Here is a 12178-nt window from a genome sequence, read left to right as displayed (position 1 = left end):
ACGGTACTATTGTAGATCCTGGGCACTGGTCGATGGCATAGTACTACTAAAGGTCACGGCCCCATAGAACATTTAAAGCACTATTAAAACACTTTTAACAGTCATGGAAAATCCAAGGAAATGTAGAAATATTTGGGGGCTGAAGGATACTGTGTCTGGCACCCCTGAGATCACTGGATGAAACAATATTTTTAATTGTAACTTAATCAATCAATCAATCAAATTGTTGAGGGCGCTGGGAACTGGAGCTCGGTGAGGTCAGCGCCCCTGATAAAATACAGTTCCCAGGGATGTTTTTGGAGGTAGGGGTATAAATTCAATCAATAAATGAATAAAAGCTTTTTTTGTTGAGGGTGCTGGGAATTGTAGCTCGGTGAGCTCAGCGCCCCTGATAAAATATAGTTCCCAGGGTGTGTTTTTTGGAGGGAGGGGTATACATTCAATCAATAAATCAATAAAAACTTTTTTTGTGTGTGAGGGTGCTGGGAATTGTAGCTCGGTAAGCTCAGCACCCTGAACTACAGTTCCCAAGGTTCTTTGGGAGGAAAGCTGCAGTATAAGAGTGCTCTCAACATGAGGAGCAGGTGCCATAGCAAACCCCTGCTTTTTAATGCTCCCAGCTGATTGCGGGGGAAAGCGACCTATTAGCACCTAAAAGAGCCACACTGATATGTTCTTCCTTTGTTGCTGTACAGTGGTGCCCCGCAAGACGAACGCCTCGCAAGACGGAAAACCCGCTAGACGAAAGGGTTTTCTGTTTTGGAGGCGCTTCGCAAAACGAATTTCCCTATGGGCTTGCTTCGCAAGACGAAAATGTCTTGCGAGTTCCTGCGGGGGTTTTTCCCTCCCCCCCCCTTTTCCTAAGCCCTAAGTCGCTTATCAGCTGATCCGCTAAAAGCCGCTAAACTGCTAATAGCGCTAATCCACTAAGCTGTCAATGGGCTTGCTTTGCAAGACGAAAAACCGCTATACGAAGAGCCTCACGGAACGGATTGATTTCGTCTTGCGAGGCACCACTGTACTTAGAAAATACCTCCATTCCTAAAAGCCGCTGTTTCCTCTTCCCCGCCTCCCCCTTCCTCCCCCTGCAGCCCTTCCCTGCCCGGCTCACAGCCACTACACCGAGTGCTCCTCTCCCTGCCCGGCCACCTGCTCCAACCTCTACGCCCCAGCCAGCTGCCAGCGCCCCACGACCTGTGTGGAGGGGTGCGCCTGCGACCGGGGCTACGTGCTGAGCGACGACAGCTGCGTCTTGATGCGGGACTGCGGGTGCCTGAGCACCCAGAACGAGTACTACAACGTAAGTGGAAGGGGACTCCCAGCGTGGTCGCAGCAGCCGGCCGGCAGCCGTAGAATTGTAAGAGTCGCAACGCAGGAATCTTTTGCCCAGTGTGAGACTCGAACACAGGACCCTCAGATTAAGAGTCTGGGGCTGATGGGGAATAGTAGTGTAGAACATGTGGCTTGGTTGCCGTCGGGCTGATGCTCCTAAGAGAAGCCGGACGAAGAAGTCCAGATAACAAAGAGGTCTAGATAACGAAGAAGTTGCCACTCTCACAATAGCTTCTGCAAATCATTTATTAAGCGTAATGGTTTGAGGTCAAGCCTCCATTGGGCGATGGGAGAAACATGACCTGCTGAAATATACTCGGTGTCGAGAGTGGATTTCATGCTCTTTATTCAGCTCATAGTGGTGAGGAGGAATGGAAGTTCCCCCAGAATGTCTGCTTTATATACATTATTTACACAATGGGCTCCACGTGATTGGCTAATTCCGGGATTCTCCTGTAGGCCAATCAGGTTGCAGATTCACTTCCACCTGGAGCTGGATTGGGTGACTCCTGTGGACCAATCAGACTGCTGCATTCTGGACACTATTGTTCTAGGACCAATCAGACTGCTGCATTCTGGACCCTATTGTTCTAGGACCAATCAGGCTGCTGCATTCTGAATCCTATTGTTCTAGGACCAATCAGACTGCTGCATTCTGGACCCTATTGTTCTAGGACCAATCAGGCTGCTGCATTCTGAATCCTATTGTTCTAGGACCAATCAGACTGCTGCATTCTGGACACTATTGTTCTAGGACCAATCAGACTGCTGCATTCTGAATCCTATTGTTCTAGGACCAATCAGACTGCTGCATTCTGGACACTATTGTTCTAGGACCAATCAGACTGCTGCATTCTGAATCCTATTGTTCTAGGACCAATCAGACTGCTGCATTCTGAATCCTATTGTTCTAGGACCAATCAGACTGCTGCATTCTGGATCCTATTGTTCTAGGACCAATCAGACTGCTGCATTCTGAATCCTATTGTTCTAGGACCAATCAGACTGCTGCATTCTGAATCCTATTGTTCTAGGACCAATCAGACTGCTGCATTCTGAATCCTATTGTTCTAGGACCAATCAGACTGCTGCATTCTGGATCCTATTGTTCTAGGACCAATCAGACTGCTGCATTCTGAATCCTATTGTTCTAGGACCAATCAGACTGCTGCATTCTGGACCCTATTGTTCTAGGACCAATCGGACTGCTGCATTCTGAATCCTATTGTTCTAGGACCAATCGGACTGCTGCATTCTGAATCCTATTGTTCTAGGACCAATCAGACTGCTGCATTTTGGATCCTATTCTTCTAGGACCAATCAGATTGCTGCATTTTGGATCCTATTGTTCTAGGACCAATCAGACTGCTGAATTCTGGATCCTATTCAACTCAGTACATAACACCTGCCTTGCAGAGTTGGGGACGGGTCTTGACTAACTGCCTCCCCTCTGCCTTTGCAGCCTGGAGAAACCTGGGTGACAGCCAATTGCCACGAACGCTGCACCTGTGTCGGAAACGGGAAGATCACCTGCCAGCCCTTCCAGTGCCTGGCTGGGTCCGTGTGCGCCCTCAGCACCGCAGGGCTTCACTACTGCCGCCCAACCAGTGAGTGGGAAGCAGCGACAGCGGGGGGGGGGGCTAAGATGGCGGAGAGGGGGGAACTGGGAGAGCAGTCAGTCCACGGTCAGTCTATCCAGCCGTTCAGAAAGGAAGTCGTTCTCCAGCTGCCTAGGCTGGACTACCGCAATGCACTCTGCTCTGGGGCTGCCCTTGGAGACTACCGTATTTTTCGCTCCACAAGACACAGCTGACCATAAGATGCACCAATATTTAGAGGAGGAAAACAAGAAAAAAAATATTCTGAACAAAACAGTGGATGTGTGATTTTTGTGGTTCATGCTGTGGCCACAGACATGTGATCGGGTGGTGAGTTTGGGGTGACCCAATGCAAAAATCCTGAGGATCCATGGGCTTTTACCTCCCACTTCCCAGGCAGCCTCCTTTATCGCTAGGATCCCTTATCTCCTCCTTAAGGTCCTCCATGGGGCATACCAAGAGATGTCGTCCCATAGGTATGAGGGTCCTAGGTCGTATAGGGCTTTAAAGGTTAAAACCAGCACCTTAAACCTGACCCTGTACTCCACCGGGAGCCAGTGCAGTTGGTATAGCACTGGGTGAATGTGATCCCACGGCAAGGACCCCGTGAGGAGTCTCACCACGGCATTCTGCACCCGCTGATCATTCATTCACCCCACACATTTCAAGTAGTTCTCCCCATCACAAAGCAGCACAAAATCTGTGTTTCTCTTTTCGGTGGCGATGTTGCGTTAGGGCGTTTATTGTGTGTTAATTGTGCAGACCTAGAGCCTAACTTATGGGGACACAGGTGGCGCTGTGGGTTAAATCACAGAGCCTAGGACTTGCCAATCAGAAGGTCGGCGGTTCGAATCCCTGCCACGGGGTGAGCTCTTGTTGCTCGGTCCCTGCTCCTGCCCACCTAGCAGTTCGAAAGTACATCAAAGTGCAAGTAGATAAATAGGTACCACTCTGGCGGGAAGGTAAACGGCATTTCCGTGTGCTGCTCTGGTTCGCCAGAGGTGGCTTAGTCATGCTGGCCACATGACCCGGAAGCTGTACGCCGGCGCCCTCGGCCAGTAAAGCAAGATGAGCGCCGCAACTCCAGAGTCAGCCACGACTGGACCTAATGGTCAGGGGTCCCTTTACCTAAAGCCTAACATGGCACTGGTGTTGGTGCTGAGAAAGATGCCGCGTTGCCAAGAACAGGGAGAATCCATAGGTGCCCATTGGTTGGCAGAGATGGTGGGGAAATCTCCCCTGCGATGGGGGCTGTGATTCCGGAAGGAATGGCTGCTTCCGAGAACGTCATGGCCTTATTACAGAGGGAGAAAACTGTATTTGTCAGGAATCGAAAACCCTGCAGATATTCACTCAGAAAGGTTGTCAGTGATATAGGCTTCAGATTTTTGAGGAAAAAGTACAGGTGGGGCTGATGGGAATGTCAGTCCAAGATACCTGGATGGTACCAGTTTAGGGTTCATTCATATATATAAAATATGGTTTACATTTAGGGGTATCAGTTCGTCGCATTAGATTTATTTTTGCATTCCACCACCCCCAATTAACATTTTGAAGGAGCTTCTCCACCCCCATTGCTCAGCCTGGACACTGAGGTCCAGCTCCGAGGGCCTTCTGGCGGTTCCCTCCCTGCGAGAAGCCAAGTTACAGGGAACCAGGCAGAGGGCCTTTTTGGTGGTGGCGCCTGCCCTGTGGAACGCCCTCCCATCAGATGTCAAAGAGAACAGCAACTACCAGACTTTTAGATTACATCTGAAGGCAGCCCTGTTTAGGGAAGCTTTAATGTTTGAGGCATTACTGTATTTTAATATTGTGTTGGAAGCCGCCCAGAGTGGCTGGGGAAACTCATAATAAATAGTATATTATTATTATTATTATTATTATTATTATTATTATTATTATTATTATTATTATTATGCCATCTAACTTAACAGCCAGATGGGTGGGGTATAAATAAATTATTATTATTACTATTATTATTATTATTATTATTATTATTATTCAAAAAATAGCAATGCAAGGGCTTGGCCTCGAGACACAGTAAGGGCGTTTCCTCTGAGCATGTGCAGAATGCTCACCCGCAACTTTTTACTTTCCTAACTTGGCTCTCCTTCTTCCCAGGATTCCACCAGTGCGTGATTTCCGGAGACCCCCACTACAACACTTTCGACAACTTCGCCCACCACTTCCAAGGGCGCTCCACTTACACCTTGACCAGGACCCTGGGTGACCTTCCGGAGTCTCTCGAACCCCTCTCCGTGGCGGGCAGGAACCGCCGCCGCTTCCCTTTCCAGAGATTCTCCTTCCTGCGCGAGGTCTACGTCGAGGTGTACGGCTACAGCATCCAGTTGTTGCAGGGGAGGAAGATGGCGGTGAGAGCCCCATACAACGCGGAAAACCGTGCGAGGCCTTTTTGGGGGGGTGTCCCCTCCTGCAGATCACTTGCCACCTGAGCAAATGAGGACCCTCGTTTCCACCTCCTTCTGCTCTTAAACACTGATGCCGTATGAGGATTTGTGAAGCCGAACGTTGGACTATTCCGTACAGATAAAAGAAAGTCCATCTTTCCGCAGTGCAGAGTTTAACTGTGGAACTCCCTGCCACTGGAGCCACTAACTTAGATAGCTTTAAAAGAGGATCAGATTTGTGGAGGAGAGGGGCCACTGTGAGGACAGGATGCTGGCTAGGAGCCACTGATAGCCCTCTTCTCCTCCATGGATTTGCCCAGTCCTCTTTTGAAGCCATCTATGTTGGTGGCAATGGGACGTGGGTGGCGCTGTGGGTTAAACCACAGAGCCTAGGACTTGCAGATCAGAAGGTCGGCGGTTCGAATCCCCGTGACGGGGTGAGCTCCCGTTGCTCGGTCCCTGCTCCTGCCAACCTAGCAGTTCAAAAGCACGTCAAGTGCAAGTAGATAGATAGGTACCGCTCCGGCGGGAAGGTAAACGGTGTTTCCGTGCGCTGCTCTGGTTCCCCAGAAGCAGCTTAGTCATGCTGGCCACATGACCTGGAAGCTGTACACCGGCTCCCTCGGCCAATAAAGCGAGATGAGCGCCACAACACCAGAGTCGGCCATGACTGGACCTAATGGTCAGGAGTCCCTTTACCTTTATGTTGGTGGCAGGGAGTTCCGTAGTTTAACTATCTGTCCTAAATTGTCCAACATGCGGCTTAATGGGATGCCCACAAGTTCTAGTGCAGGGGTCAGCAAACTTTTTCAGCTGGGGGCCGGTCCACTGTTCCTCAGACCTTGTGGGGGGCTGGACTATATTTTGGAAAATAATAATAATGAACGAATTCCTATGCCCCACAAATAACCCAGTGATGCATTTTAAATAAAAGCACACATTCTACTCATGTACCGTATTTTTCACTCTATAAGACACACCTGACCATAAGACGCACCTAGTTTTAGAGGAGGAAAACAAGAAAAAAAATATTCTGAATCCCAGAAGCCAGAACAGCAAGAGGGATCGTTTGCGCAGTGAAAGCAGCAATCCCTCTTGCTGTTCTGGCTTCTGGGATAGCTGCGCAGCCTGCATTCACTCCATAAGACGCACACACATTTCCCCTTACTTTATAGGAGGAGGAAAGTGTGTCTTATAGAGTGAAAAATACGGTAAAAACAACAGGCAGGCCCCACAAATAACCCAGAGGTGCATTTTAAATAAAAGGACACATTCTACTCATGTTAAAACACACTGATTCCCAGAACGTCTGCAGGCCGGATTGAGAAGGCGATTGGGCCGGATCCGGCATCTGGGACTTGGGTTGCCTACTGATGTCCTAGTGTTACGAGAGAGGGAGGGGGAAAAACACCTTTCTCTATCTGGTTTCTGCGTACCGCGTATCATTTTTATGAACTTCTATCATGTGGCATCTTGGCTGCCTTTTCTCTAAACGAAGCAGTCCCAAACGCTGCAAGGTTTTTCTTCGCTCCATCCCCTTGAACATTGTTGATTGCCCATTCTTTCTTTTTTTCAGTTTTATTTATTTATTAACATTCTTATGTTACATCGGTAAACGTTTATCACAAGGCTTATTATAATTTTCAGAATGTATACAAAGCTTGTATACCTGAAGAAAAGAAACAAGGACAAAAAACCTATTCCAAAATCATATATGTACCAACACACTAGACTTCCTGTCTATCCCGTTGTATATTCCTTTTTTTATAAATGAACGTACTCTTATTATTGTATATTTCTTTACATTTTATCTAATACAGTCCTATATCAACATGTACTCTTGGTCTTATTTCTCAACTCAGTCTCTCTCCAACGTCAATCGAATGCTAGCATAGATAGCAAACCTTTACTATATTTTTCAACATATATCTTATACCTATCCCGCTTTTCTACATACTCTGGCTTCTCCTCAGATCGTATAAATCTTTCGCCTTTTTGATTGCCCTTTCCAGGTAAATGGCGTGATGGTCACCACCCCGTACTCGCCCCGGGACGGGCTCCAGATCACCCAGAGAGGACGCACCATCTGCGTGGAAACGGACTTTGGGCTCTCCGTTTACTTCGACGGCCAGGATTTTGGTGGTGAGGATTGTTGTTGTTGTTTAGTCGTTTAGTCGTGTCCGCCTCTTTGTGACCCCCTGGACCAGAGCACGCCAGGCCCTCCTGTCTTCCACTGCCTCCCGCAGTTTGGTCAGACTCATGTTGGCGGCTTCCAGAACACTGTCCCACCATCTCATCCTCCGTCGTCCCCTTCTCCTTGTGCCCTCCATCTTTCCCAACATCAGGGTCTTTTCCAGGGAGTCTTCTCCTCTCATGAGGTGGCCAAAGTCTTGGAGCCTCAGCTTCAGGATCTGTCCTTCCAGTGATCACTCAGGGCTGATTTCCTTCCGAATGGAGAGGTTTGATCTTCTTGCAGTCCATGGGACTCTCAAGAGTCTCCTCCAGCACCAGAATTCAAAAGCATCAATTCTTCGGCCATCAGCCTTCTTGATGGTCTAGCTCTCACTTCCATACATCAGTACTGGGAAAACCATAGCTTTTTCTAGATGGACCTTTGTTGACAAGGTGATGTCTCTGCTTTTTAAGATGCTGTCTAGGTTTGTCATTGCTTTTCTCCCAAGGAGCAGGCGTCTTTTAATTTTGTGGCTGCTGTCACCATCTGCAGTGATCATGGAGCCCAAGAAGGTAAAATCTCTCACTGCCTCCATTTCTTCCCCTTCTATTTGCCAGGAGGTGATGGGACCAGTGGCCATGATCTTCGTTTTTTTGATGTTGAGCTTCAGACCATATTTTGCGCTCTCCTCTTTCACCCTCATTAAAGGGTTCTTTAATTCCTCCTCACTTTCTGCCATCAAGGTTGTGTCATCTGCATATCTGAGGTTGTTGATATTTCTTCTGGCAATTCTAATTCTGGTTTGGGATTCATCCAGCCCAGCCTTTCGCATGATGAATTCTGCATATAAGTTAAATAAGCAGGGAGACAATATACAGCCTTGTCGTACTCCTTTCCCAATTTTGAACCAATCAATTGTTCCATATCCAGTTCTAACTGTAGCTTCTTGTCCCACATAGAGATTTCTCAGGTGACAGATGAGGTGATCAGGCACTCCCATTTCTAAGTGGTGAGGATAAATGAGCACAAGGGGAGAAGGGGCTGCATTCTCCCTCCTGTAAGGTAATGGGGCTTGCTCAGGACCACCAGGACCAGGCCGGGCCAGAAGCCACAAACTTAGCCTCGCACCAACTCTGGCAGGCAGCCTCTCTTTTTTCCCCCAAATTTTTTTATTGGTTTTCTCACTATTATAAACAAGCAAACACATAAGACAAACAAACATAAATCATAGCCTTATTAAAAACTACACTTATTAACATTGTTACGTGACTTCCTCGCATCCCCTTGGTTGAATTTCATTGCATATACTTCTAACAGTTTTCCAAATCACAGTTCTGATAAAATTTAACTTAAACATTAACATCCTTAAATCTTCACATTATGAAATTAAAAATATTAATTCATAACTTAACATAAATTAAGTCCTAAGCCAATTAAGTATCTGCAAGCTGTTTTCATTTAATTTAACTAAAAAATCCTTAAATTTAATCCACTCTTCCTGGTACTCCTCCTCTTTCGGGTCGTGGACTCTTCCGGTTAGGTCGGCTAGCTCCGAAAAATCCATCATCTTCATCTGCCATTCTTCTATTGTTGGTAATTCTTGGGTTTTCCACTTTTTAGCTAACAAAATACGAGCAGCAGTTGTGGCATACAAAAATAATTTAACATCTTTCTTGGGCAATTCCAAACCTGTTATTCCAAGAAGAGAGACCTCTGGTTTCTTTATAAATGTATATTTCAACATTTTTTCCCAATTCATGATAGTGGCAGGCAGCATCTCAGAGTGGGTTTAAGGGCAGGGGTGCTGTTTCACCCAGCTCAGGCAAAACTGTTCAACTGGCAAACTATTTTGTTAAAATAGTTAAAAACCATAGAATTCTAGAGTTGGAAGGGACCCCCAAAGGCCATCTAGTCTAACCCCCTGCAATGCAGGAATCAAATGAATACAGCCGTACCTTGGATCCCGAATGCCCTGGAACTCGGACCTTTTGGCTCCCAAACACCGGAAACCCAGAAGCGATTGTTCTGGTTTGCGAACGTTCCTTTGGAACCCGAACGTCCGATGGGGCTTCTGTGGGAACTGATTGGTTGCAGGAACTTCCTGCAGCCAATCAGAACCCGCAATTTGGTTTTTGTACGTTTTGGAAGTGGAACGGACTTCTGGAACGGATTCCATCTGACTTCCAAGGTACGGCTGCACATAAATGACTGCACATCGAAGTTGTAGAACAGGTGTTGAGTACAGTAAAGGCTTTCAAAATCTGAATATGTGTATGAAAGAACCTAAGGAAGGGAAATGATTGAAGGACAGATGTAAAGGCGAGCAAGATAACTAAGAGACGTGCAGTGAATGCGGTGGAAGTCTTTTATAATATTTTATCTAGGATTTATATATTGCAATGTTTGAAGCACGACTTTGGTAATATTGGTTATGAAAAGTATTTTTCTTCTACTTTTCTTTTGTCTTTTAGTCTGCATTTTGGAAAGCTTCTATATAAACGTGTTTACAGTGTTATGTATTGTTCTTTGGTTCCCTTTCTTTTTCTTTTCTTGTAAAATTCAATAAAGAAAAAAATTGCCGTATTTTGTGCTCTATAAGACTCGCTTTTCCCCTCCTAAAAAGTAAGGGGAAATGTGTGTGCGTCTTATGGAGCGAATGCAGGCTGCGCAGCTATCCCAGAAGCCAGAACAGCAAGAGGGATTGCTGCTTTCACTGCGCAGCGATCCCTCTTGCTGTTCTGGCTTCTGAGATTCAGAATATTTTTTTTCTTGTTTTCCTCCTCCAAAATCTAGGCGCGTCTTGTGGTCTGGTGCGTCTTATAGAGCGAAAAATACGGTACAAAATCTGAATATGTGGAAGGCTCAAAGATTGTCCCCACCCCAGCTGGTCTAGGGCTGCCCCCATGTGGACACTGGGTTCACCCCTTTTTCTCTCCACCCCACCCAGAGATCGTCCTCCCCAGCACCTATCGGAACTACGTGGGAGGGCTCTGCGGGAATTACGACGGGCAGCGGAACAACGAGTACATGAAACCCGACAGAACGTGGACCCGGAGCCTCAACACCTTTGGGAACAGCTGGGAGGTCATGGTCCCCAGCAGAGAAAGGGAGGCTGGCAGCCATCCTCGCATCAGGTCAGCCCCATGGCACCTCTTGTCCCTCATGCACGGCTTCTCCCTCATTCAGCAGTTGATCTCCAAACAAGAAGCAGAGAGCTGGGTCTCAAACTCCCTAGAGAAGCAGACCTTGCTTTTAGCAGACAGGTACCAGGGCTCTGATAACACTAAAAGGTAAAGGGACCCCTGACCATTAGGTCCAGTCGTGGCCGACTCTGGGGTTGCGGCGCTCATCTCGCTTTACTGGCCGAGGGAGCCGGCGTACAGCTTCCGGGTCCTGTGGCCAGCATGACGAAGCCGCTTCTGGCGAACCAGAGCAGCGCACGGAAAAGACGTTTAGCTTCCTGCCGGAGTGGTACCTATTTATCTACTTGCACTTTGACGTGCTTTTGAACTGCTGGGTGGGCAGGAGCAGGGACCGAGCAACAGGAGCTCACCCCGTCATTGCGGGGATTCGAACCGCCGACCTTCTGATCGGCAAGTCCTAAGCTCTGTGGTTTAACCCACAGCGCCACCCATGTCCCATCTGATAACACTACGCTGAGCAAAACAGAGTAAAAACAGTAGCCCTATGCGGCCTAGGACCCACGTACCTATGAAACCGCCTCTCCTGGTATGCCCCGCGGAGGACCTTAAGGTCCACAAATGACAACATTTTGCAGGTCCCAAGTCGCAAGGTGGTTAGATTGGTCTCAACTAGGGCCAGGGCCTTTTCAGTACTGGCCTCGACTTGGTGGAACGCTCTGTCCCAAGAGACCAGGGCCCTGCGGGACTTGACATCTTTCCGCAGGGCCTGCAAGACAGAGCTGTTCCGCCTGGCCTTTGGTTTGGACTCAGTCGGACCCTTATGTTTCCCTCCCCTTATGGTCTTGATTTATCGGCTATTTGAAAATGAGGCTGCATTTTAAATTGCATTTTAACCTGTATTTTACATTGGTTTTCTCCCCCCCCCTTTCCCCCTTATTATGTTTTTACTGTGATGTTACTGGTGTTAGCTGCCCTGAGCCTGGCTTTGGCCGGGGAGGGCGGGGTATAAATAAAAGTATTATTATTATTATTATTATTATTATTAATAATAATAATAATTGAGATCATTTAGAGAACAGGATGCTGGGTCTTACGGGAGTTTGGATGGACTAAAAGGGCCTGATCCAGCCTGATTCAGCAGCTCTTCTTATGTTATGAGGAGAAAGGAACAGGGAGGATTTGTCTTTCTCAGCTCAGACCTTGTACACAGCAGGGAGACATCCAACCAAACATACAGAGGGGAAAAACTCCTTCTCTTCTTCTTCCCCCCACAAAGGCGTGAGGAACCATCAGATGAAGTCGAGTCCGGGTTTGAAATCGCCTGCACCCCGGAGCAGCTGATATCTGTCAACGGGACGGGCCTCTGTGGGGCCCTCTCTGACCCCCAGGGGCCGTTCTCCCCCTGCCACGGCGTCCTGTCGCCTAGCCCTTTCCAAGAGTGAGTGTGCCCAGAGCGCAGGCGTGGGCGGGCGGCTGGGAAGGGAGCGCGTCCGTGTGCAAGCACGCATTTGTGCGCAAGAGAAC

At 47.8% G+C, this 12178-nt stretch overlaps 1 protein-coding gene and 1 long non-coding RNA gene across 2 annotated transcripts in view; both read left to right on the top strand.

Annotated features, from left to right (window-relative positions):
* Window positions 1–12178, top strand: part of LOC309326848 — a 101409-nt gene that overhangs the window by 72004 nt on the left and 17227 nt on the right. The window lies entirely within an intron of this gene.
* ZAN (zonadhesin) overlaps window positions 1–12178 on the top strand; it is a 36591-nt gene that overhangs the window by 15941 nt on the left and 8472 nt on the right. The window contains exons 12-17 of the mRNA XM_081835629.1: window positions 1092–1300; window positions 2795–2939; window positions 5052–5302; window positions 7351–7480; window positions 10459–10645; window positions 11931–12092. Coding sequence (XP_081691755.1) covers window positions 1092–1300; window positions 2795–2939; window positions 5052–5302; window positions 7351–7480; window positions 10459–10645; window positions 11931–12092 — 1084 coding nt within the window. The remainder of the gene's footprint in view (window positions 1–1091; window positions 1301–2794; window positions 2940–5051; window positions 5303–7350; window positions 7481–10458; window positions 10646–11930; window positions 12093–12178) is intronic.

Source organism: Podarcis erhardii, assembly GCF_964252035.2.
Source record: "Podarcis erhardii genome assembly, chromosome: 13".
Lineage (NCBI taxonomy): Eukaryota > Metazoa > Chordata > Lepidosauria > Squamata > Lacertidae > Podarcis > Podarcis erhardii.
Note: the sequence above shows the minus strand (reverse complement) of the source record. Positions and strands in the feature narration are given on the sequence as shown.